Below are 26,578 nucleotides of genomic sequence, written 5' to 3'. Positions count from 1 at the left end.
GGGCATTTCCAACAGTGGCCTCAGCAGTAACAGCAGTGACGTGTAAATTGTAGTTTGCAGTATGTATGTTTAATGTGGAACGTGTAGTGCAGTTGCCTGCTGTGTTCTTTCTGTACCTCTTCAAATCCAGGTTTCCCTTGGTTGTGGCTTTTGGCTGGCCGTCGAACAAAGACGGTCACTGCATCGCGTGCTTTCGGATGCGCTTCTGCGGCCGTCTGGAACGCTCTTCCTTCTGATATTCGGAAGCCGCTGGAGCTATGCACTTTTAAATAATCTAGATTGAAAACTTATTTCTTGAGAACTCCTTTTTGTATTTAGTTTGTTGTCTCTCCCCTGCACCTCCGATTAGCACGCTTGGCTGCGTGTCTCAGCAGGCGCTTAGTGCTGCATCTTCAACCACTGCTCTGGCTCAAGTGAGCCGGCTCAAAGCCCACGCCGTAACTTCAGCCGGCTCCGGGCAAGGTCCCAGCCGTGCTCTGGGTTTCCATGAGGCTGAGCAGCGAGCCTGAGCCCGAGCCACGGCTGAGCCGCTCACTCACGCGGTCTTTGACAACAACCGAGCGACTCAAGCCTGAGCCAAGCAGTGCTCTCGGCCCTTACTCGCCGGAGCGTGTTGTATACCCCTGTGGGACCTCGTGGCATCCACACTTGGCACCTTCTACTTTCCTCCAGACTCGTATACGCTTCCTGTTGCTGATGCTGCTGCTAATGCATTCATACGTGCCTTTTACTTAAACGCCATCGTCCCATCTTAAAGAACTATACACTATTTTTTTTATTTTACCAGGTAAGGCCCACTGAGCTATATAGCTCTTTCTCAGAAGCGACCTGGCCACAAGATGATAGCTCAATGAAGTGGATTATCACGCGGAAAATTATAGCAGCCAAATACTGGAAACGCGCGTTGATTCTAAATGTGGAGAGGAAAAACCGGAGGACCCAGAGAAAAATCCACACGACCACGGGGAGAACATGCAAACTCCAAATATACAGGCATCAGTCAGGATCGAAGCCACGACCACCTGTATACCAGGCGAGGTAGTTAACATCTCGCCACTGTAGCGAGGTAGTTAACATCTCGCCACTGTAGCGAGATGTTCACCCTTTCCCGTTCCAAGACATCTGAAAGTTGTAGAGTGGATCATGTTCACCGCTGAATCTCAGAATTCGCAAGCGGTTCAGCGTTAATTTTATTTGGAGCACGGCGCCGCTGTTTTTAGAGATATTGTACTCACCGGAGAAAACTGCAGTGACACGACCGCACTCTATGGCAGCTGGCGCCAAACTGTGCCACATGCCCTCCCGCATGCCCCTTTTACTTCCGATTCGGTTTCGGTGACACGCATGTGTACGCGTACACCATCGGAACAGAATCGGAAGACAATCTGATGACGTACGGGAAAGGGTTAGCATCCTTCCTCTCCTGTCTGCGCACCTCTCCTCACCCCACGGTCCTTCTCATCGATCCGCTACTGCTGCCCCGACTCGTACCATTGCCAAGGCAGCGGGACAGATATGGCGAGAAGGCGGATTGTCTGTTTATTTATTGTGCTACTTATCCACAACGACACTGATTACTATTTGATATGTACCGTACGTTTTTTTTGGAGCTGTCTTTCCGACAGACCTGTTCTTCACCTGAGGGACGGCTGCTTGCGTTGTGGCCGAAACGTCGTGAGAATTATTTTAGAAAGTTTTATTTTATTATTTTATTATTTCCCTTCTACTTGACTTTACCGAAAGAACCAAGAAGGAGTTTGCAAATGCTACACGTTGTGTCTTTGTCTTTGTTAATTGTGTGTATATATATTATTATATACACACCCCCTGTCCTCCGTTGTTGCCGTGCGTGTCGCCCCTCTCCGCGCGCGTGCTGTGCCTCGCAGGCCGTTTGGCGGCTCCCTGGGCCCGTCGCCTCTCGTCGGCGTCCCTCGCTACCTGCTCAGCGTCGCGGGGGGCTACGCCGGCGGCGGGGGGCTCCTCACCCTCTCGCCGACTCCGCCGCCCCCCTTCCTGCTGGCTGCCGCGCGGCACGACCCCCGCCCGGCGGGGAGGCGCCCCGTGGGCTCGCGGCTCTCTCCCTCCTCGCTGCCCACGCACCTCCACCGCGTGCTCTCGCTGGGCACCGCGCCCGCCGTCTACCACGCAGGTGAGAACGAGGTGGATCCGTGGTGGATTTGTGGTGGATCCGAGGTGGATTTGTGGTGGATCCGAGGTGGATTTGTGGTGGATCCGAGGTGGATCTGTGGTGGATCCGAGGAGGATCCAAGGTGGATCCACCACGGATCCAAGGTGGATCCGTGGTGGATTCGAGGTGGTACCATCGAGGATCCGTAGTCGATCCGTGGTGGATTCGAGGTGGATCCGTGGTGGATCCGTCGTGGATCCGTGGTGGATCCGAGGTAGATCCAAGGTGGATCTGTGGTGGATTCGAGGTGGATCCGAGGTGGATCCATGGTGGATTCGAGGTGGTACCATCGAGGATCCGTAGTGGATCCGTGGTGGATTCGAGATAGATTCGAGGTGGATCCGTGGTGGAATTGTGATTCATTCTCACAATATTATTATCTTTTTCTGAGCATCTCAGTTGTATTTTAGAGTCCAATCGGATCTCTGGCATGGCATTGCTGCAACCCTTCATCTTAGGGAATGGAAGTGGATATCACAGAGCCACCTCTCGAGTTCCCTTCAAGTGACCTCTGGTCCACAGGGTAGAGGGCAGTAGCACTTTCATTCCCACTCTGCCAAAGTCAAGTGAGGATCCACATTGACTGTGGTGACATTTCAGGATGATTTTCCGGTCCGATCTCATCAGCTCACAGGGTTAGTCTCTGGTAAATACTTGGACGGGGAGGCTGCCCGGGAACACCAGGTGTTACAGGCTTGGAGCTGCGAGGTTGCAGCAGAGCAATGAATGTGTGAGCCTGTGTTGCGCTTTGAGTATTACCCTCTCGTGCACGTGTATATGTTTGTTGAACTTCTTTCGCACAGTACGTAGCCAACCGTTCTCATCGGAGGTGCGGGGGAAGGACGGCAAACACATTAAGAGCCGCCCGCCTGTTGCTGTCGCAACGACGGGTGGCTGCAGCCTGAGCTGCTGCCGCCGCCGGTGGCAGGCGGCGGTAGATCACGCGGTTTGTGGCCCATTCGTTCGTCGTCCGTCCGTCATTAGCACGTTCTCTGGCGGCGATGTCACCTGGGCGCTTTGCCACCTTTGTTCTGTCGGCCACCTGCTTCTGCGGTGCGGCTCTGGGGGTGGCGAGACAAAGGTGAAGGTGGTGGTGGCGGCGGCGGCGGCGGCGGTAGTGGTTGTGCGGAGTTTTTTGACGGCCCCTATTCGCTCGCCGCCGTCGAGAGCGCCTCCGCTCGCGCTGTGCGCACAGAGATGCTGCAGCACGGGTGGGGGGAGATTTCCCCCCCGTCCTATACGAGAGCCAAATAAAGGCTTAAAAGGTTAAGGTGCAACCCTGAAATGTCGTGCTCGCGCAGCTAACGGCGGTAAGGCCTCTCCGCTAAGTGCAGCTCTAGAGAGGGAGGGTGTTAGGCGGCTCGCTCTTGCGCGCCGGTAGAGGTGGGAGTGCCCACGCTTTACCCCACCGCACGCGACCTGCCGATCAACTTGTACTGCCGGGCGGACAGAGACAGCGCGCTGCTGATCTGGGGTCGTGCGTTCGATTCCTGGACCGCGGCTAATATCGGTGGCGAGCGAGCGATATCTGAAACTGGTCCTGGGCCTCCCCGCACCCACTTGGCCAACCCGCACTGACCAGCATGGTGAAGTATGGTCAAGTAACACCCACGATCCACACGGGGTGGGCAGGCCCTCATTCACAAGTGGGTTGAAAGAGTACTAGATTTTAAGCTTTCGTGACTGCAAGGATTCATATTCTTAGGTTTTTTCGGTAAAGTCACGTAAATGAAATTAATAAAAGTAAAATAAAAATAAAATAAATATCACGACGTTTCGGAGGCAACACAAGGTGGAACCGTCACAGCACAATTGCTGTATCAAGTATTTTTTATTTTATTTTTATTAATTTTATTTTTTTACCATCGTGACTTTACCGAAAAAACTTAAGAATATGAAAGAGTGCTGTAAACTATGCTCACAAACGTAGACACAGCAGTGCTTGTGCACGTGTAGGTATACGTATATATACCATCCCGTTCCTTTTTTCCCTTCCTCAACGACAAAACGCTGACATTGGTGCGATAGTCATACATGCTTGCCGTGTTGTCGCCTGTGACTGAGCCGCGTGTTGACTCAGGCCTTGTAATATACCGCGTGCTGATAGCCGGTTCCTCCCAAGTTCCTCGCATTCTCTAGGCCGGGTCGTTTTGTTTTCTTGCGTCGGTTGTTCTGCTTTGTTTCGTAACTCCGTGTTGAGTTTCGCCGTAACGTCATTAGGTCACGGACGTTTCTCAAAACGCTCCTGAAATGCGGCGTTAAAAAAAAAATTGTCGCCGGGCATTGTGGGTAACAAATGAATTGTTAAATGCGCATGCCGTAGTCCAACTCCCTGCAATTATTTTTATTTTATCTGTCAAGGAAATTGACCTCTTGGACTAATGTTTCTAGGTCAGTCTCAACTTTCTTAGTCTCGTCAGCAAAGTCAGGCATCTTAAACTGTTGCTGGTGTTGATGCCAGATGTGATATTTCCTGCTTGATTTGTAGGACTGTTTATAACAACGAATAAGAAAGCTGAAAAACAAATGTGAAAATTAGGATGTTGATATTTTTGGTCTTTACTTTATTGTACAGAGACCTATGAAAGGTGGTGACCTAGACGTAGTGCTGCTGATTTTACATCGCCATCGGTTTTTTAAATCCAAAAACTGACGTCTGATGTATTTCCCCCCCCCCCACCCCCCTTTTATCCTCGCTCGACAAAAGTCTGCGTCTGGGCGGTTGTGACGGGCATGCCGAATACAATGCATCCAAATTTGACATCAGATCTGCACCAATTCATTTTTTTTGGGTACTTTTAGAATGAGCGCGAGTGACATTAAAGCCGTCGGCTGTTCAAAGCCTGCTACTGGATCAGTCCATTTGCGAGCGATGGTCGGCGAGATCGCAGGATGTGGCATTAATTTCTCGAGTCCCACGTTTGCACGCAATGGCCGTGCAGCAGAAGGCAATAACGCTCGAATCCGCTCCCCGCTGTTAATATCCTGTTCCTCAAAGCTGTTTGGAAGATCTGCAGTGGAGATACGCGTACACAAGTGCGCCCATCGAGGTGTGTTGATTCTTTGGCGGCGTTGTGGAAGTCGCATCTGCGTGTTCAAATATTATTTATCAACGTCGACATTCTTTATTACGGCCGGGGTCTTGTGTCGCGCATCGGAGCGTGCAGCCGCGTTAACAGCTTCACAGCTGACGGGCAAATTGACAGGAGCAGCTGTGGCTGAGTTCACACCTTGTTGTGTACAATGAAGGGCGGTGGTGCCAGTGGGTGGCGGCGGTGGTCGTGGTGGTTTTTATTTCCGCCAATTTCTTTCTCGCCCTCTCCTTGCCATTCCGCGGGGAAGCACGCGGGGGCTGAGTTTTCATTGCACCGGCTCGAGTCTCGTGACTGCCCCAAAAAAAGTATGTATTAATATAAATAATTAATGTAGCCAGGCCCTTGTCAACTGATTAGGATATGGGTGACAGTTGGGTGCATGTGTAGGTCTCATGTGTTTGGTATGCACGTTTCGCCAGAGCGCAAACATCCTGCCCGTTCCCAAGATCATTTCGGGCCCCGGCTCGACAATTCCAAATGAAGTTTAAAGGAACAAACTTTTTTTAACTACGTTGAAGAGTCAACAACAACAACAGCAGCACAATGTGAGGTGGATGCTGTTGGTGAGTGATTCACGGGAAACAAAACAACCACTTCGCCGCGTTCGTTATTAAGACTGCCTAACAACGGAGATATTTTCTATTTTTATAGGCTGATGTTTCAGGCAACGACCCATCATCAGAGTGGAGAGCAGGCAGAGAGATTGACTTTCAGTTGGAGATCGTTACTTTGCGCCCAAGGGGCTTGGCGTAAACAGGGAACAGTTATTTTTTTTGGAATTAAAGTTGATCAATGAACGGCCTTGATCGGAGTGTTCCGATGCGAGTGTTCCAACCGGATCCTTCATCTCCAGTTGCGTCGTAGGCCAGTGTAGCCCCCCAAGAGTGAACTTTGGTGACCATGGTCCAGCGTGGCCCACCAAAGGTGAACCCTCAGCTGGTGTCGTAGGCAAGCGTGGCCCCCCAAGAGTGAACTTTGGTTGGCCGTAGGCCAACGTGGCCCCCCAAGAGTGAACCCTCTCGCACGGTCGTTTTTAGAACTCTGCTTGAGGAGCACTTTTGTACACTTCCTGCGCATAATTCTTGTCGTTTTCTCCCCTTTGCAGCAAACGCTTATCTGTCAACCGCTTTGCATAAGCCCCCGCGCGCCGCGCGCATTTTAGTCCGCGGTTATCGCCGCCGCCCCCTGCGTCTTATCGGTGGATCTCCCTACCCGCGCGTCCGTCTGCCCCCCCCCCCCGTCGTCGTCGGTCTGTCTGACTGCGAGGCCGTCTCGGTGTCTATCTGCGGCGCACGTTTGGCGCGTATCTTGCGATCGCTCGTCGGAGGCGCATTTTATCGGATTTTGCATCGGGTTCTGTCTGTGCGGCTGTTTGTGCGAGCGAGCGATCGAGCGCGCGGCTGGGTGGTCTTTACCGTCACCGTGGGGTTCGCGCCCGGAGAGCAAGTTTTAGCGGCAGCGCAAGCCGCCTCGCTCCCCCCTCCGCCAACTCCACCACCTCCACACCACCTCCCCTCCACCTACCCACCAACCACAACAAAAGCGCTAATTAATTTCTAGGCCGACGGCAGGAAGCTCGTCATCGACCATCTTCTGAGTGGAGTGCCTCTCGTGGCTGCAAGGTTCCTCGTGAACCCATTTCAAACAACAATAACAACAACAACAACATGATAGGAATCAAACACGACGGATTCTTACCCACCTGCTGCACCGCACGACACGTAAAGCGCGAGGATGGATTTTAAACGCCGCACCGATGCAGTTGTTTCCACACCCGGCAACAATGGCAGCGAAGATGCGTCGGAGTGGGCGAGAAACTCACGAGGTTATAAACAAGTTATAGAGGGCGTTGCAGTGATATCCCCGTTGCTGTACTGTACTTCTGTGCTCTCACGTCTATGCTGCCGGCCTTCACAAACCCGCACGGACCAAAGGGGAAATGTGGTCAAATGGCTCTCGTGAAGCACACGGCATGCAGAGGCCCTCATCCAGCAGTGGAGTGAGAATGGTCTGTAAATTATGCGAATACATGTACACGTGTAGAAAGTGTGTGTGTGTGTGCACGTGTGGGTATATGTGTGTATAGTAGATGACCATACAATAGAATCCCTCAATATGCGTATATTCCATAAATTAAGTTCCGGTATAATGAACTTTCGATTGTTTTACTCTTTACACAGAAAGCTAAAAATGTATTAAAGTAATAAATAAATTGATCGATCTACAGTAATATATCAATAAGAATAAAATTATGATTCTTCACTGATTATTTAATTTAAGTTATTTTTTTATTTTAATACTGTACAGTATAAAATATAATATTATTTTCAATATAAATTATATTACGCAAGTTATTAAGTGTTTATACCATTAAACAAGAAGTTATGAAAGCGGGGAACGCATCCTCATAGAACTAATGTTCTAAGTTATTAATGATACAAAGTTTCAATATACGAACGAAGCTCCATAAACTTCGCATATCGAGTCATTACTTTCTATATGCACGTACTTCTATGAATGCAAGCATGCGGCGACCTCCTTAAAGAGGCCATGGCTCTTAATGTCTCAGTGACTATTCAATGTTGGGTTCCCGAGTGGTGCCATTTCAGCATGAGGGAAATTAAACCATCATCGAAGTAAAAATGTAATCAAATAAATGCGAGATGGTGTTACACCAAAGATGGGAAAGATCTGTGGGAAAGTTGCATACATAGTGGAACGCACATTTTGTTCCCCACTGATTTACCTTGCAAACTTTGGGAAAATACCACTTAAGTAATTTGACGCAACTAATCGCTGAACTTTGTAAGGCAGATGATGTCAACTTAATGCGTCAGGCTGCCCATGGACTGACGAGTAAATAATCTGACGGTTGACCGAGTCCTGCAATCCAACGATCCTATGACCAGATCACCCGGAATTGGCCCGATCTCACCCGACCTCACAAACTAAGGAGAGCCGAGAGCCCCGCCTGGGACGGTGCTCGGGATGACTGACCACCGTGCATAACACACGTGTTGTGAGCTGCTGCTGCTGCTACTGCTGCTGTTGCTACTGCGCGGCTACATTTAATAATAACAATAACAACGTCACCTTGTATCGCCACGCCGCCACACGGCATTCGCTCATTGCTCGTGAAGAGAGAGAGAGAATGACTCAGAGGCTACTCCTACTACTCTTTTACCAGGTGAGGCCCACTGAGCTCTGTTTCAAAAGCGACCCGGCCACAAATGATAACCCAACGAGGCGGCTTAATAGCAGCCTAATACTCTGAACGCGTGATGTTGACTCTAAATGTGTCGGGAAAAGCCGGAGGACCCGGAGCAAAATCTACGCGACCACGGGGAGAGAGAGACACACAGAAACTCCAAATATACAAAGGGCGTCAAGGTCAGGATCGAACCCGCGACCTGCTTTGTACCGGGTGAGGTAGTTAACATTTCCTAGCCGCCGTGGAGAGCCAGAGGTGCATGGAAGAACCACAGGCAAGGGGGGAAAGGTAGGCAGCAAGCCACGTGGTGAGCCGGCACCACATTGCCCACCCCAATCCCCCTCCTAAGCTCTGCTGTCCTCTATATGTTTAGTTGTTTTCGCCCAATTAATAAGTTACAGATGATGACGCGAATCATGAGAGATGGCTGGGAGGGGGGGACATTTTATCCAGCAGTGGATCGACCACTGCTGACGACGATGAATGTAATATAGAGAGTGTTTTTTTCCTTCTGTGTGTGTGTTTGGTATCTCTCAGCGTTGGATGGATGTGATTTTCACAGCCGAGCACTTAAGCAAAGGGGAGATCACCCCCCCCCCACACCTCCCGCTCTAACCGGGATCTCGTAGCACTCGTTAAATCCTCTCCCAGTGGGAGAGGGCGGCAGGGCATGAGCGCAGAGCCGCGAGCCAAGGCAGTCCCCCCCCCACTACCCCCCCACTACCCCTTCCCACCCCCCCCCCAACTCGCCCCCCAACACTACCCACCTCAAATCCCCCCACCCACTCTGCCTCCCAATCCCCCCCAACTCCCTCCCCCATCCCCCCCCGAATCCCCTCCCCCCAACTCCCCCCCACTCCCCCCCCACTCCCCCCAAATTCCCTCCCCTCATTCCCCCCCCCACTCCCCCCCCCACTCCCCCCCCCCCAACTCCCCCTCCCCAAATCTCCTCCTCCACAAATCCCCTCCCCCCTCTTTGCAAGCCCCACAAGCCCACATTCTCGTTTGGTTTATTTAACTTTGCCCATCTAGATGATTAAAAATAAAAAGTCCAAAGTGATTTGCTGCTCGAATGAATGGGCACGAAAGGCGACGCTGAATCTCCCGTTTACAGACCTGGGCATGGGGTGGAATTGGGAAATTCCACGTTTTTCCCGTGGTCGGGCGAGTCTTATATCCAGAGGACAGAAACTGTTTACTTCCTCACAAAGTGGTGATTATATTTTAATGGCCCCCACGGAAGGATGATTGGCTGAGTCAACCCTCAACCAGAATTTTTTTCAAACTCGCTCTGCCGCTGAGCTGCCCAGGGCTGGGTTGCATTGACGAAAGAGGGAATTGAACTCCAAATTGTAATTTTTTTAAATGTTTTTTTTTCCCCCCCCCCGTAATTTGCATTTCGTCCTGCAAGACTACAGACGGACGGACAAACAATGTAATGCTTCTCGATATTACTTAATCGCATTCGCAACTTTGCATTGTTCTTTGTTATTCCGTAGGTAGAATTGGCTCGTCATACTTATCTCACCGTGCTATGAACCTGGAGGCCTGAGTTTGATTCCCGGGCCACGGCCAATATCAGTGGAGAGCGATATCTGAACCGGTCCAGGTGTCCCCTAGCATCTGATTCGGCAAGCCGCACCTTCGAGCGTGGTGAAGTATGGTCAGCTCTCCAATCAGATCACCGACAGAGGTCACACACGAGCACACAAGTCTGTGGGCCAATCATTGTTCATCAGACACGCTGCTTGTCAGAACTCTGGTCTCTCTGTGTCATTGCCGAACCGTGTTGACACAGTCAATGCATTTTACATCATTATCATCATCGGTGGTGGTGAAATCCACTGCTGGATGAACGTCTTCCCCAAGCGACCACCACTTGCGTTGTGACAATCCACCCACCACCGGCACACGGAAGTAAACGCGTTGCCAGAGACAATTTCCAGAAACATTAACCCCGCAAATGACATGAGTGTATCGTGGCCTTTAGGGAAACAAAAATGTACCAATTAACTCGTCAACAAAACAAAACATCTCGCACGAGTTTACCCTTTTTTATAGTTTTTTTTACCGTTTGCCAAGATGAATCCTTGCTCTAGGGCGTATTTGGCACGCATTGGCAAATCTGATATCGTGAAGGATTGCACATTCACTCTGAACAGAGGAGCATAAAGGGACGTTTGACTTTGCTCTTGTCTGCGCCTCTTGCAAAGACACTTCTCTCACCACGCCGCTGTATTAAATCTCTGGAAGTTGGCCGGCTGGTTTACCCAGTATGCAAATCGACAGATTCCTTTTTGCTAATTTTTCATTGGCCGTTGTCATACGGGCTGCTGGCATTTTGGAAGAAATAGCCGAGACGATGTCACGGGTCATCCGGAGGAGAACGACGCGGAGGGCGTTTTCGCAGGAGTGGGGGGGGGCTGTTTGCAAGGGGCGTTGTGGTGGCGAGATGTTAACTACCTCGCCTGGTGTACAGGAGGTCGTCGTGGGTTCGTTCCAGACCCTGACGATGCCTGTACATTTTGAGTTTGCACGTTCTCCCTGGGGTCGTGTGAATTTCTCTCCGGGCCCTCCCAGTTTTTTTTCCCCTCCACATGTAGAATCAACGTGCGTTTTAAGAGTATTTGGCTGCTATACATTTCCACATGATGAGCCACTTCGCTGAGCCACCGTTTGCGATAGCCAGTTCGCTTCTGAAACAAGAGGCGTATCGCTCTGTGGGCCTAAACCTGATCAGTATAAAATATGAATAAGTTCAATAACCTTGGCTCACGTAGCCATTCCTTCACCGAGCCTCCGTCGGTTTCAAGGCTCCAGAGCGGTGCTCGTGCGGAGCTGCGTCCAGGGCCCCAACGTACTTCAAATCCCGCGGCAGTTGCAACAATGGTGCAAGTTCCTTCGTTTAGCACCTCCCACTGCCTCTGTCCACCCAGCAGGCCCGCGTGCGGTGGGGTGAAGTGTGGGTAACTCCCGCTTTCACCGAGACGTATGGCCGGCGTGGAAGGGTAGGCCAAATACCCCCTAGCAGAGGTCGCAAACGGGTTTTGATTCCTTACCCGTACCTGTACCTGGCCGCACCAGGGTCGCAAACATACCCGAGCCGGGTACGGGTAGGGTACGGGTATCGGGTACCTGATTGCGACCTCTGGGATGAAGCCATGTTGCAGGCGCGGGTGGGTTGATTCTAGGAACTTGAATTGTGAGAAGAGACGAGACGTTGGGAAATGAGTGACAAACAGTGACTCACCAGTGACTCACGGCCTACCCGTACCCGTACCCGGCCGCACCAGGGTCGCAAACGGGTACCCGTATCCGGCCGGGTATCGGGTAGGGTACGGGTATCGGGTACCCGGTTGCGACCTCTGCCCCCTAGGGAGGGCTCTCGAGAGCTCCCCCCTCTATAGTCGTGGAGGCCCCTTCTGCCAGCAGTGGCTTGATCAAGAACTTGCAGGGCTGCACCTTAACCTTTGGACTTTGCTTAATTTGCATGCAACGATTCAGCGATTCCATTGATCGACACAAATTGTCACGCTTAATGATACGTGAGAATCGGTTCTCTTCGATTTGTGCATCTGCTGTTACGTTAATCGGTTCACGTAAACCCCGCAGCGACTAGATGCGCCGTATGGACCTCAGTGGTAAAAACAACAAAAAATAGAATTGATTCTTGAATGGAATCGTTCCCGGGGATTTGGTGAAAATCCTTCGATTTGCTCGCAATACAAATTGGTAACACTACGGCTGCTGCTGCAAAGCCAGCAGTGAGGTGCACATGCAGTCATCTTGTTGGAGAAACATTTCTATAGTATATTTATACTGTACTGCTTAATAAAAAAAAATTCCATAGATAATCCAACTTGAAATATGTTGGGGTCCTTCAAGGTGAAAAGGTTAAAATCTCCCCCCCCCCCAAAAAAAATCACGCAATGGAAAAAACTAAAGTGTGAGAGAGAGAGAGAAAGACAGTCGGAGGGAGAAAAAAATACACAGGGAGGGCAAAAAGAAAACTATGAAATAAACATACTTTTTTTATTTTAAAAAGAATTAAACGCAGGCAGCTGAGGCAAAAGCCGGGCCCAGCTGTCCTCTGGAGAGGGTTGGAGGCTTCAGGATATTTCGTCCCCTGTGCGTGCACTTGCTTGCACGTGTGTGTCCGCGTGCGTGCGCGTGCACGCTTTTGCGCACGCGCGTAGTGGCGGGTGCATTGTGGGCAGGGGAGGGCAGAGCGGGCGGGCGCGGGCGGGCGGGCGCGCGTGTGTGCACAGGCCTGCTCGGTAGGGAGAGAACCAGTCTGATCGGAGCATTCCGGATTTACCGTGCTGCGTGAAGAAATGCTCGCTGCGCCACGGCTCCGAGCGAGTACACGCAAGCGTGTCGGTGTTGGGGAGGGGGGTGGGAGCAAGGGGGGGGCTATCCCCCCCCCCCCCTCAACCGGCTCACTCAACTAGCCCAGCCACGGCCAAGCACACCTGCCTAGTGTCGAAATTCGTACGTTCGGTGACGTTTCATCGGCGTGGGGTATTTTTTTCGTAACGAAAAATTTGCAAATGGGGGGGAAAGGTCGCGGCGAATCTAGAATTGACCGCGTACGTTTGGCAGCAGCCCTCTTGGTTATTCCACTGCAGGATGGAGGGCCTCACCGCAACCGGTAGCAGGCCACCACAGGGGTCAATTGGTTACGTGTCAACCCCGCTGGCCAGCGCCGGTTGGTGCAGGTAGGGGGCAAAAGACGCCGGATCGTAGTCCAGTACAACAACGAACTTTGCCACACTGCCCTCTGATGACAACGTAGGCCCACGGCAACCCCTAACACTTGATCTGCGTGTGGTGGTCACCCGTCCGCAAGCACTATCCAGGCCAAACCTGCTTGGCTTCCGAGATCTGATGGGATCGGCCACGCACTCTGGGCGATTTGGTCATGTAGGCTTAGTGATATTCACTTGCTAGAAACATTTGCATCTGTTGTCTGTCGACTGGTTCACGTATATGGGCGAGTGCTGTGTTTCTCGACGGCTTGCCCCGTGTGAGTTTGCATGATTCCAAACCTATCCAGTTCAATGGTAAGGAGGAAGAGAAAACACACAGGCCTTGGTATAGTCCACAGGTCAGGTCAACCCCAGGCCAAAGCCTTTTGTCTCTTCAAATATGTGGCCACTCAGAGACCTCAAAGTGTCAGAGGATAACAGCGGAAAAAACTTTGCGGCGATGAAGGAGCTCGCGTCATTCCGCGTACGGCCGCCGTTTTACACAGAAACGTGAACTCGACTGCGAAAGGGTGAGCAGAGCGTTCTTGCCCAGAGATAGCAAATCTCAAGCACTGCACGTACGCTCTTGTGTGTGAGCGTGTGTGTATGTGTGAGTGAGTGAGTGTCTTTTTTCTACGGTTGTCACCTCTAAGGCACAAACAATTTTAATGATATATCTCACAATACCGGAAGAAGTGAGATCTCCATCTTAATGCAGTGTCTTGAGTCATGTAACTGATAAAACCCCCTGGGGATGGTTTATGTCCCGGGAAGAGCTTTCCCAGGACAGCTGCCACAACAAGAGGATGATCCTGGGAAAGTTGACGTCACCACGGCACTTGTGCTAGGCTAGGTGCACTTTGAGGCTGTGTGATTTTGGAATTCCCTCCCATCGTCTGTCTTTTACCAAAGTTCTTAAAACGTTGCTCAATTCAAGACGTGTTCACTCTTTATCTCTTATCGAGTATAGTGCTGTTGTGTTACTGGCCACTTGGCGTTTTTGGCCTCTGGACATGTGCTCACCAACCGTAAAAAGAACATCACCACCACCGCAACCATACCCACCAGCGTCACCACAACCCTCGACCACCAACCACCATACCACCCCTACCATCGCCACCGTCGCCACCATCATCACAACCACCACAACAACCCTGAACACCCCAATACTACCACTACCCCCACCACCAACTTTGCAACCATTCCCACCAGCCCCACCACTACCACCACCACAACCCCTGACCACCACCATCCGCGCCACCACCATCCCCACCACCACCACAACCTCCGACCACCACCATGCCAACCACCACAATCCCCACCACCACCATCCCCACCACCACCATCTCCACCACCACCACCTCCACCACCACCCCCGGCCACCACCATGCCAGCCACCACCATCCTCACCACCACCATCCCCACCACCCCCACCACCACCCCCGGCCACCACCATTGCCAGCCACCACAATCCCTACCACCACCACCACAACCGCCGAACCCCTCCAGCGACCGATCCCGCGTTTTGGCTGCCATTAGTAACGCGGGCGCCGTCTCGTTGATGGATCTGGGTACCGCCGCGCTCGGGCTGAGCCGACAATTGATTGGGCCAAAGCGACTCGTCCGGAGACACACGAGGAGGAGGTGGGGGGGGGGGCAGGTCGGAAAAATGTACAGTACGCCAAAATCCAAGTTCCAACCCGTTTCCAAAAAACCACGGCTCGCCAAACATGACATCGGCGCTTGGTATTTTGCCGCGGCAGCAAAGTTGCAGCGGCGGCGGCGGCGGCGACGGACGGACAGAGAGAGAGAGAGAGATACAAAGGGGGGAATGAATGGACGCGGAGAATACCAACGCGCGCTCAGGCAAATGCGACAAATCCCCCGCCCCGCCCCGCCCCGCCCCGCATGTCGCTTAAATAAAATCGCAAAGTGTAGGCCCAACGAGTTCCGTCGCAGTGCAGTTGACGAAACAAAAAAAAACTCGGCACGTTCGTCGGTGACATTTATAATAGGCGACGTTTCAGGTGATGACCCTTTTTCATTGCACCGACAAGATTTGCGTTCTCATTGGTTGTTGATAATTACGCTTGTGCACCGCTGCCACCGCAGCCGCAGGATCAAAATCAGGATAGTCATTCGTACTGGAGGAATCCGATGAGCTATGCAGCTCTTTTTTGTTCGAAGATTGTCCAGAGGATCATCAGATAATGTGTTAAAAATTCCGGAGTGATCGGTGCTTTTTTGATGGCTGGCCACCGTGCGTAACAGGTACCGTCATAGCCTGTTTATTTATTGTTTTGTTCTTCTCCGCGCTAAGTTGCAGTCTAACGTTCTCATTCGACGAGCACTCTCGACGTTCGGCTTTGTTTTTTATTTTCGTTTCCAAACCAAGAAAGGCGTTTGCGCGTTTTCTTTTCTCTCGCGACGCCGCCTGCTGCTGCTGCTCGCGCGTTTCTCTCTTCGTCTGACGCCGCCGCAGACTCGACCGAGCGAGATTTGCCGGCGCTCGGGAAGTCGATGCCAGTTTACGTAAGAGAGCGTCGACAACAACAAACGCCGGCGTACATGTCGTCGTTCTTTCTCAGAGGAGAGACCACTTCTGTCTCTGTACCGCCATTTTTACTTTCCCTTATCCTCCGCGCCCCTCCCCCCCCGAATTATACACAACCTCAGTGTCCCGCCACACCTCTTTCAATACGTCTCATCAGCGTGGAAGAGTAGGCCAAATGTCCTCTCGAGGGGAGCTCTCTCTTCCCTTGTAAACCAAAACAGCATACTTGCACCTGTACCTCACGTTTCTTTTCTGGTGCCTCTTGCTGCCACAGGCTCGCACCGTCCTTTGCCGATTTGCGCAGTGTGTTGTTTACCTCACTGATAGACCTGAAACGCGCAGCTCATGTGCACCCGTACCTCACTTTTTCTGCCACCTCTAGCTTTCGTATTACAGTAAAACCTTGGATTGCGAGCATAATTCGTTCCGGAAACGTGTTTGTAATCCAAAGCACTCGTATATCAGAGCACTCGTATATCGGTTGTGATCACGTGACGCTCGGCACACAAAGCGTATACACGTACTACTCGTATTGCAAGACCTCGCTCGTTTATCAAATTAATATTTATTTAAAATGTTTGCTCGTCTTGCAAAACACTCGCAATCCAAGGTTTTACTGTACATGTACACTTGCTTCTTTTTTGCATTTGCGTGTGGTTCGTTTACGACCTTGAACACCTCGTTTTGCCCCATCGCTTTGTGCGACGACGATGTCGACGACGACGACGACGATGATGTTGTTGTTGTTTTTGTCGTCTCAGTTTTGTTGCCGCCGTGCTCGCGCACCGCGGGCCTCCCGTGTAAAATGGCTGGACAACTGGTTCCCACGGGATCGTCCGTGTAACAAGTAAACGTACAACTCTAGAGTTCCCTCGCGGAGGCCCTTCCTCCGTCCGTGGCGCGAGTAATCGTTTTCAGGGCTGCACCTTTGTCCATTTTTTTACCCAAATTTACATGACAGCAGCGTCTGTTATGCACGTTTCAGCGTCCCAAAATAAATTTCTGCCAGAACCCGTGACCTCTCGAGCAGCAGAAAAAAAAACAACGCGAATGCCGCAATACGACATTCTTTGTAAACTTCCAATTTTCGTTCGCGTGTTCGCACAAACCTCCGTGCCGCGGACGCGGTGGGAGAAGTAAAACGGCGGCCGTACGTGGAACGACGCGAGCTCCTTCGTCGCCGCAAAGTTTTTTCCGCGGTTATCCTCTGACACTTTGAGGTCTCTGAGTGGCCACATATTTGAAGAGACAAAAGGCTTTGGCCTGGGGTTGACCTGACCTGTGGACTATACCAAGGCCTGTGTGTTTTCTCTTCCTCCTTTACCATTGAACTGGACAGGTTTGGAATCTCGTGCAGGTGTGACGGTTTGCGGCATTCGCGTATTTTCGCCTCTCTCTCTCTCTCTCCCTCCCTCCCTCCCTCTCATCTCTCTCTCTCATCTCTACTGGAGCCACCCTTTCGTGCTCTGACGTCCCTCCCTCTCCCGCGTCTCCCCCCCCCCTCTCTCTCGCATGTTTCTCCCTCTCTTTCTCTCCCCGCGTCTGTCTCATCGTTCTCTGTCATCTCCCTCGCCCGGATCGCTTTACAGTCAAGTGGTTCAGCATTGGGTGGCAGTGCAGCTGCAGGAAGTCTGCGTTACACCGTATCTGCGCCTGCATCAAAATGAATTCAAGTCGATTCAAGTGTGATTGTATGAATCACTGAAAAGTACAAGAGGGCATTATTTTACCGCCCCTCCCTCACCTTGTTGTCTTGCAGTCTTAGTAATGTTCATCGTAGCGTGACGAGCCTCACAGCGTCACGAGCCATTGGTGTCTCGCCTTGAGTGCTTGTGCAGAGGGACGCGCGAGCGTTGCGGTGATTCGCCGATTCGTTCGTACTCATTCCCTCGTCATGTACCCAGCAAAGCGACGCCGAGTCCGAGGACTCCTTTGTTTGTTGTCCTCGCCCCGCACCTTCGATTGGCTACGGCTGGCTACGGTACGGTGCGAAAGAAGTTCAACGTACACACATACAACGCCGATGACGTGTGTGCGTGTGTGTTGTTAGCTATGGGAGGAAAGCGGAAGGCCTGGAGAAAACCCGTGCAGGGGGGAGAAGATGCAGGTAGAGTTGCCCGAGTGGACACGAGTTGTTTCCGCTGCGCCACCACCCTGCCCAACCCCCAAAATGATTATCAGCGCTTTATTGATCCGACCGCGATGCTCATGACACGTGCGCTAAATCGCGCGCGATTTTTTGTGCACGCTGTGCGTAATGCGTTCTCTGTTGACCTCGGCAGCCACTAGTGGAAGCAACGCCCACTTCAATACCTGTTGGGACCTTTCAGCTTTACGCTTTGGATTTGCGCGTGTTTTATTCGGACACCTCGGCTTCCTCACGCTTGCGAAGCACCGAGTAGAACAAATGAACGGGCCAAATCGTCAACATTTGCAGTGTCTAGATTCGTTGAGGCTTTCCTGGTCACACAACGCGCGCTGCCATTGCTGTTACTTAATGCCGCGAGCCCTCGTGTTGAGATTGACCCCAGATTCAAATGCCGGTTTAACCCTGACACACACACGCCAACCTCCGTCCCAGCTGGAGCTCTAGCACCCGGACCAATTACAGGAGGCCGCACATTCACCGTTTTAATTCATACGCAGTGTGCATTGGCACTGTTTGTGGGGAGTATCCAGTTTTTAAGAGAAAAACTTTGCGAAAGTACATTGCCACTTCCACGAAAAACGCGTGCAGACTTTACAACCATACACGCTCACACATTGATGCCCTGCTTACACACACACAAAGACAGAGATCCCCCGACTAGCCTGAACAGACTGTTGGGGCAAGTGCTGTTAGCGAGCACCTATGAAGGCCGGCACGACACAGGAGGGGGTGGGTGGCTAACACCACGCCCGGCCACCTTTGTTTCCCCAGTGGCGATTTTCACACAATACCAGGTGCTCATTTGAGGCTGAGTCGACCTAGGGGAGGCCCATGACCTGTTCATATAATCGTCATTGGTGTTAGCCGCGGGCGGGAATCGAACTCGGGTCGCCGGGTTCTAACCATTGCACTGCCGCTCCACACTACACTGCACATACGTGTGCACACGCACACACACACCCACTGACACCCGAACACACACATGCCTGCATGCGCACGCACACACACGCACGCGCACACACGCGCGCACACACACACGTACGCACGCACACACACACGTACACGCACACGCACGTACACACACGCACGTACACACGCACGTACACACACGCACGTACACACACACGCGCACACACGCACGTACACACACACGCGCACACACGCACACACGCACACACGCACACACACACACGCACACACACAGCAGGAATCAGTTGGTTCTGCGCCTCTCCAGCTGCACGAGATCTGTTAGAGAGAAGCCACTAAAGGCGCGGCCGGGGGGTGTGGGAACACAGCTGAGAATCGCCGCGGCATTCTAACCCACAACAATCCCATCCCACTCCACCACCACCACCCAACCCCCTGCGAGTTCACCAGCACCCACCCCCCCTACCCCCCTCGCCACGGCAACCCGGCCTCAACTAGGCAGGGCCTGTACCCTCTCTGTCAGAGGCGTCGCAAGGTGTACACAAGCCACCCACACCTGTTGCCACCTCCCCCTGGGCCCACGCGCACACACACATACACGTGCCTGCATTGCGTGAGTGTGTGTGTGTGCGTGTGTGTGCGTGTGTGTGTGCGCGTGTGTGCGTGAGTGTGTGTGTGCGCGAGTGAGTGTGTGCGTGCGTGAGTGTGCGCGTGAGTGTGCGCGTGTGTGAGTGCGTGCGCGAGTGTGTGCGTGCGCGTGTGTGTGCGTGCGCGAGTGTGTGCGTGCGCGAGTGCGTGTGTGTGTATGTGTTAGTGTGTGTGTGTAAGTGTGTGTGTGCGCGAGTGCGTGTGTGTGTGTGTGCGTGCGTGAGTGTGTGTGTGCGTGCGTGCGTGAGTGTGTGTGTGTGTGTGGTGTGAGGAGCACTGGCTCCCCACACACTGCGCTGCGAACCTGCTGGCTCGAGCTCGATTCCCGGTCACGTCTAACATCAGTGGTGGGTAACTAAACCGGTTACCATCCTGGGCCTCTGCTCGATCGACTGCGTGGAAACGTCAGCACTGGGGTATGGGGGGGTGGGAAGACAAAGGTGGCTGGGTGTTGTCCTGGCCAAACCAATCCCCTCTTGCGCCGTGCTGGTCTTCGTCGGCGCTCAATAAGAGCACTCGACAGCCCATGAGGTCATCCGGGGGGAGAGGACCTTTGTCTCGGCGTCTGTATGTTTGCACGCGTGTGCAGCGAGGATGCAAGAAGTCAGGGTGGACGTGCGCGCCACTTGCACTCTGCGCGCAAGAGGCGCGCAGACGAGCGCGTGGTGTGACTTCGTGCCGCGCCCCGTGTCTCGGTGTCGGGGCCCAGTGGTGGAGCCCAAACTTAGGCCCGATCAGATGTGCGGCCCTCTGACCCCTCCAGAATGTTTAGCCCGGAGGGAGGGGGGCAGGTGGGCTGCGCGGTAGCACTGTCAATTGATGGAGCGGTGACTGTCTCCATGTCTCTGTCCCATGTCTGTCTCTCTGTGTCTCGCCGTCAGCGGCCTCTTGACTTCTGAATTGGTCCTGGGCCACCCCCTTTACCAGCGTGCGTTGACCAACGTGGTGAAGTATGAACAAACAGCCCCAAGGCTGACACGGCTTGGGGCAGGATATCAAATCAGCCAGCAGTGGATTGACCAAGGCTGTGAATCCCTATGAACAATAACAGTGATGATACGTTATTTCGCCAGGAAAGCCTCCACGGAATCTGGAGACTTGTTTTTTCAGGAGGGCCTTGCTTGGGGTAATTTGGCCAATTCCTTATTGAGTCTTTTGGCGCATTAACCTGCGTTGTTGTGACATCACCGCCGCTCCACTTAAGGCTCGCCCAGAACCGCTCCTCGCGGCAGCGCCCGTGGCCAGATCAGCACCCTGCAGCCAGGTGTTCCTTTACCATTAACAGCACACTCACTCACACACGCACGCACGCACAGGTGTACATCTCATATCCCACCATGCCAGTGTGAGTACGCTAGTGAGTGAGCACACGCGTATGTACGTGTGTGAGTGGTCGGGAGCGGTACGCTACGAAGCCGGCGACCCAGGTTTGATTCTCGCTCACGGTCGACACCAGTGACGATTATCTGAACTGGTCCTGGGCCTCCCCTAGGTCGACGCAGCCTAACATGAGTACCTGGTGCGGTGTTTAATGATCGCCACCAGGGAGATAGAGGCGGTCGGGAGTGGTGCTGGCCACCCGCCCCCTCGTGTGCCGTGCCGCCCTTCTTAGGTGCTCGCTAACAGCACTTGCCCCAGCAGTCTGTTAAGGCTATACGGGGGAACTTCGTCTTTCTTTGTGTGCGTGTATGCGTGTATGCGCGCCATGCTGTGGTGCAGCAGTTAGCGCATTGCGCTACGAAGCCGGCAACCCGAGTTCAATCCCCGCTCACGGTCAGCACCATACATGCGTGTGTACGTACACGCGCGCGTGCGTGTGTGCGTACAGGGTTCAAGGATGCGTACGCCTGGACGCGCGTAGCAGAGGTACACGAGAACCGTGATTGTGGCTGGGTTATTTTTTGAAGTCGTTCAGTTGCTCCGGTTGGTTCGCCATGACACGCGTTTCTGGTTCTCCTGGTTATTTTTCTTACCTTTTTGGGTTCCCCCCCCAAATTTGCCCACCCCACCCCCCAGTACATCGACTCGGAAACTCAGTTGTACGTCCGTCCGTGTGAACATTTGCGTCGTTGCCGGCGTTCGTTAAAGTTACGTTTTAACTAAAAGGGAATGGGAGGGGAGGGGAGGTGTGAGGGTAGACTCGGGGGCAATGAGAGATGTCCACACTGCAGCTTGTTAAGGAATGGGGGGGGGGGTGGGGGTGCTTTCGTCAGCCGCTCTGCCCCCCCCCCCCCACAAACTCTAACACTACGAGCCGTTCGGAAAACCCTACGACTGTATGGCATGTACCTTGAACTTCTTTCGCACCATACGGAGCCAACCGTCAGTGGGTGAGTGAGTGTATGTACCGAGTGGGGCAAGTGCTGTTAGCGAGCACCTATTAAGGACGGCGCACAATGTGGGGGTGGAGTGGCAAGCGCCACGTGGCGAAGAGAGTGCTCTGTGTGTGTTGAACTTCTTTCGCACCGTACGGAGCCAACCGTGCTAATCGGAGGTGCAGGGGTAGAGAGACGATGCGGGGGGGGGGCGAGTTTTGCGTCGCGATGTCGCCGTTCGGCCTCCAGTACGAGAGCAGCGGTAAAGCCCGCACGCACGGACGCACGGACGCACGGACGGACGCACGGACGCCCGGACGCGCCGCGATCGCCTTGGAAATGCAACACAATACGTCAGCACGCCGCCACGCCAGGTGGCAAAGGTCACCCCCGGAGCGCTGGAGGCGAGGATGTTGCCAGTGACCACTCGCAGCCGTGCGGGATTAGCATAGTTTCCAGGTCACTTGTAGGTAGAAATCTTTTCTCTGGGTGCATATTTGTCAGCTTGTGTCGCCGACTTTGTTTTTCTATTCCTTCTTCTTTTCCTTCTTCTCTCTCCCTCTCTTCTTTTTGCTCCCCCGCCCCCCAACCTTCTCTTCCATCCGCAGCCCTCCCTTCAACCCCCCCCCCCGCTTCTCCCTGCCCCTCACCCTCCCACCGCACGCCCCCATCGCCCGTACACCTTTACACCTCCTCCCAGCATTCATCCGCCTCTTCAACCTGCTCCCCCCCACCCCCAATACCCCCCCCCCACATCCTATCCCGTGTCGTTCCTCCACGCCGCACTGTATGGTTGGCTTCAGTTGTATGTGCGCTTATTCCTTCCCCGCGCACTCTACAAAGTGAGGGTGGGTGGGGGGGGGATTATAGCAGAGAGATCTCGGATTTTGAGCGACAAACACCGTAGGGGCACTAATCACGTCAACATCAGTCGGCCGCTTTTTTTTCTCTTCAAAAAGTGAGCAAAGTTTTTGTGTTTTCCCGTCTTACTTTTTCACCCTTTTGCCGATTCACCAATTCGATGGTCGGTTCTTTTTATTAAAAAACATTTCATGCCTCGGCGAAGGTGGGCTGCCTCCAGTGGCTGGGAGGGAGTTCCGTGGCTGTAACAGATTACTTACTGCGGCTACAAATCGCAACGCGGCTTGACCGCGGCAGTGGCGACGGCGTATCGTGTTTTCGTATTGTTTGTCGTCGTCGTCGTGACGTTCTCGTTCTGACCCCGTGCCCCCGACTGGACATCTGTGGAAAGGAAAGAGCTTTATAGCTCATCGGATTCCTCCGGCATAAATAAATATTCCGATTCTGATCGCGAAGCGGGGAACAGTCATCGTCGTCGCTCGATGAATCGACGCCGTCGTTAACCCCCGACCCCACCCCTCCCCGCGTAGTCTGGCGGATTCATCCGCTGTGGAGGTGCCGTGTTTCTCCAGCTGGGCCCAGGTGTGAGCGGCTGGGGAAAGGCCACGCTAGGTGTGGTGTGGGGATTGACCTTGCCCACATCCCCCCCGCCCACCTCCACGGCCCCCTTCCCCAGCACCGCTTTGTGGCCTCTAGACCTGCAGGTGTGCAGGAAGTGAGGGGCAGCTCGACATTGCATAGTGCGACGTGATGACACCGAAGAGCCCTGGCATGGAGTAGGCGGCAGGGGGGTGGGGGGGGGGAGGGGGTTGGGGGGACGGTGGGGCGAGGTGGCGAGATGTTAACTACCTCGCTTGGTATGCAGGAGGTCGTGGGTTCGTTGCCGACTCTGACGCCTGTTGTATATTTGGAGGTTTGCGTGTTCTCCCCGTGGTCGCGTGGATTTTTCTCCGGGCCCTCCGGTTTGCTGTAAATGCCCACAAGATTAAGCCACTTCGTTGAGCTATCATTTGTGGCCAAGTCGCTTCTGAGAAAGAGCTGTATAGCTCAGTGGGCCTCACCTGGTAAAATAATAAATAGTGTATGGGCGGCATAGCGTTGCTTCTAAACGGATTCCAACTAAAGTTGAAAGAGTTTATACATTTGCTCTGTCTGCCTGTTATGGAGGGACACAATACATCTTGTGCAGACGATGCAATGCAGGATGGACGAACCTGCATTGTAAAGTTGATATGCAACAACTCGCTCTCTTGAAAACCGGCCAAATTGGTGGAAGCTCTTGCTCAAAACTTGTAGACAAACCAGGGCCAAAGTGACTCCTCTGTGCTCGTATGCAAACGTATCAAAATATGTATTTATGCTGAAAGAATCCAATGAGCGATACTTATGTTTTTTTCACGGATGTCCGGGATGTTCCAGTGACAGCCACCCATCAGCTCCCGAACTGTTGATCCAATTCTCCCGAGGAGAACGGTACATTTCAAAGCATTACCATGTTCCATGCGTGCGCATTATTTAACTTTGGTGTCATTTTTTTCTCACTTTGTGCATGCCGGTTTAACGACGGGTGGCGATATCGTGGATTCAAATCCAGGCCCTGCATGGTGCCAGCTCGGCTCTCCGCCATCATGAGATGCAGAGAGGCTAGGGGTGGTGGGGGGGGCTTTTGGCAGGTGGGGGGGGGGGACGACTCGGCTTTGCGTTTGCAACATTTTTTGTCTTGACACCGGCGGGCCGAGGGCCTTGCACGTGCATTTGTGTTTCCTTTTTTCCCTCTGTTCTCTACTCCCCCCACCGCCCCACCGTGCTCCCACCCCCACCCCGTCATCTCTCCTCCCCGCTCATCCCCGCTGCCTTTGTTAACGTGCACAGGTATGTCAGGCCCAGGTGTCGGCTAAGGGAAGCGAATGCCTGGAGTCTCACGGCCGATGACACACAAATGCCCCACACACGTGCGCGGGGTGCACACGCATGCACGCACACAAACACACACATGCGGGCACGCATGCACAGATACACGTGTGGGCAAGCACGCACTCGTGTGTGGGATCACACACGCATGCACACATGTACGCACATGTGTGGCCACACACTTATATATGCACAAAATGCATACATCTACCCGGACAAATTAACGCACATAGGCGCGCATATACGAACCCGTGCAATAACAACAACAATAACCGCCATTCGCGGTGACGTCACCATAACACTTGAGGCCACGTGAAGTGTCGAACGCCCGCTGGCAGGAGGTCACCGGGCAGACCCAGGTGCCACGGGTCGACTGACTGAGATGACTGGCTGATGCACCACCTGTGCCCCCTACTGTGCCAACTTTCTGTGTTTTATCCGCCCGGCACTCCGCTCATTGTTGTGAGCGTCTCTCCTCTGCCCTCCGTTGTTGTTGGAGGGGCAACTGCCTCTAACTGCCCAGTAGTGTCCTTCACGAGCCTCCCCCACAGAGGCCGATCTTGACACCGCTGGTACCAGTCATCGGCAAGTCCACTCAGCTCCACATCCTCCTGTACCACATCACTCCATCTCTTCTCTAGCCCGTGCCGCGCCCGTTTAGCTCCCTCGATCCGGCCGAACAAAAGCTGTTTAGGCATGCGGTGGCTGGGCATGCGGGCTACATGACCCAGCCAACGCAGCCTTGCCTGCCGGAGGAGCTCACCGATGGGACTTTGTCCAGATCTTTCAAGGATTTGTAACCTCCTCACACAATCCAGCCTGGTTAAACCCATATCGCCAGAGGAGCCCCAGGCCAGCCTAAACCGGCGAAGATGTTCCATTGGGGGGATCCATGTTTCGCAAGCGTAGAGAAGGGAGGGAATGACCGTGGCCGAGAAGACTTGAAGCTTCGTGCGGAGCGACAGACCAGGTAGCTTGCACACAGCGTTACGCAACTGATGAAAATATAATGCTGCTCGACTGAACTGGTGTGAGACCTCTGCTGTGAAACCGGAGCCGGTCATGAGCATACTGCCGACGTATGGGAACTCTCCACTCTCTCCACAACTGCCTACACGAACCCGTGCACACACACACACGCTCACTCACTTGCGTACTCGCACACGCACGATGCGGTGTGCAGTGTACACTTGTGTGTGCATGTTGGGGTAGGGCAGTGGGGCAGTTGTGAGCACGCCGTGCTACAAACCCGGTGACCCGAGTTCGATTCCCACTCTCGAACAATAACAGTGGCAGTTATCTGAACCATTCCTGGGCCTCTACTAGGTCAACACAGCCTCAAATGAGTACCTGGCGCGGTGTGTAGTAGACCTCGTGACTGGGGAGACAAAGGCGGCCGGGACGGGCGTGGTGCTGGCCACCCACGCCCTTGTGCGCCATGCCGACCTTCATCGGTACTGTGCTCGCTAACACCACTTGCCCCAACGGCTTGCTTAAGGCTATACTGGGGATCTTTGTCTTTGGGTGTGTATCTGATGATGCGAGATCTTCTCGTGTGCTGCCACCACAATTTTGGGTTTATCCAGTATTGGGCATGTGATGATGATGTGGCCAGCAGCGGATACACCGTGGCAAACGACGATGGCGATGTTATATTCTTGGTTCTTTCGGTAAAGGTAGAAGGGAAATAATAAAATAATATAAATATAAAACAATACAAATTCTCGATTTAAAGCTTTCGTGACTGCAGGGATTCATCTTCTTGGTTCTTTCGGTAAAGTCACGTAGAAGGGAAGTAATAAAACAAAATAAAATAATTCTCACGACGTTTCGGCTACAACGCAAGCAGCCGTCTGCTTGCGTTGTAGCCGAAACGTCGTGAGAATTATTTTATTTTGTTTTATTTTTATTATTTTATTACTTCCCTTCTACGTGACTTTACCGAAAGAACCAAGAAGAAGAAAAAATAAA

The 26,578-nt window shown here is 53.0% G+C and overlaps 1 protein-coding gene across 1 annotated transcript in view; it reads left to right on the top strand.

Annotated features, from left to right (window-relative positions):
* The window catches only part of TMEM201 (transmembrane protein 201), a 120,558-nt gene that overhangs the window by 74,271 nt on the left and 19,709 nt on the right, over positions 1-26,578 (top strand). The window contains exon 8 of the mRNA XM_078869617.1: positions 1,887-2,149. Coding sequence (XP_078725743.1) covers positions 1,887-2,149 — 263 coding nt within the window. The remainder of the gene's footprint in view (positions 1-1,886; positions 2,150-26,578) is intronic.

Source organism: Lampetra fluviatilis, chromosome 28 (assembly GCF_964198595.1).
Source record: "Lampetra fluviatilis chromosome 28, kcLamFluv1.1, whole genome shotgun sequence".
Lineage (NCBI taxonomy): Eukaryota > Metazoa > Chordata > Hyperoartia > Petromyzontiformes > Petromyzontidae > Lampetra > Lampetra fluviatilis.
This window is presented reverse-complemented; position numbering and strand designations above follow the sequence as displayed.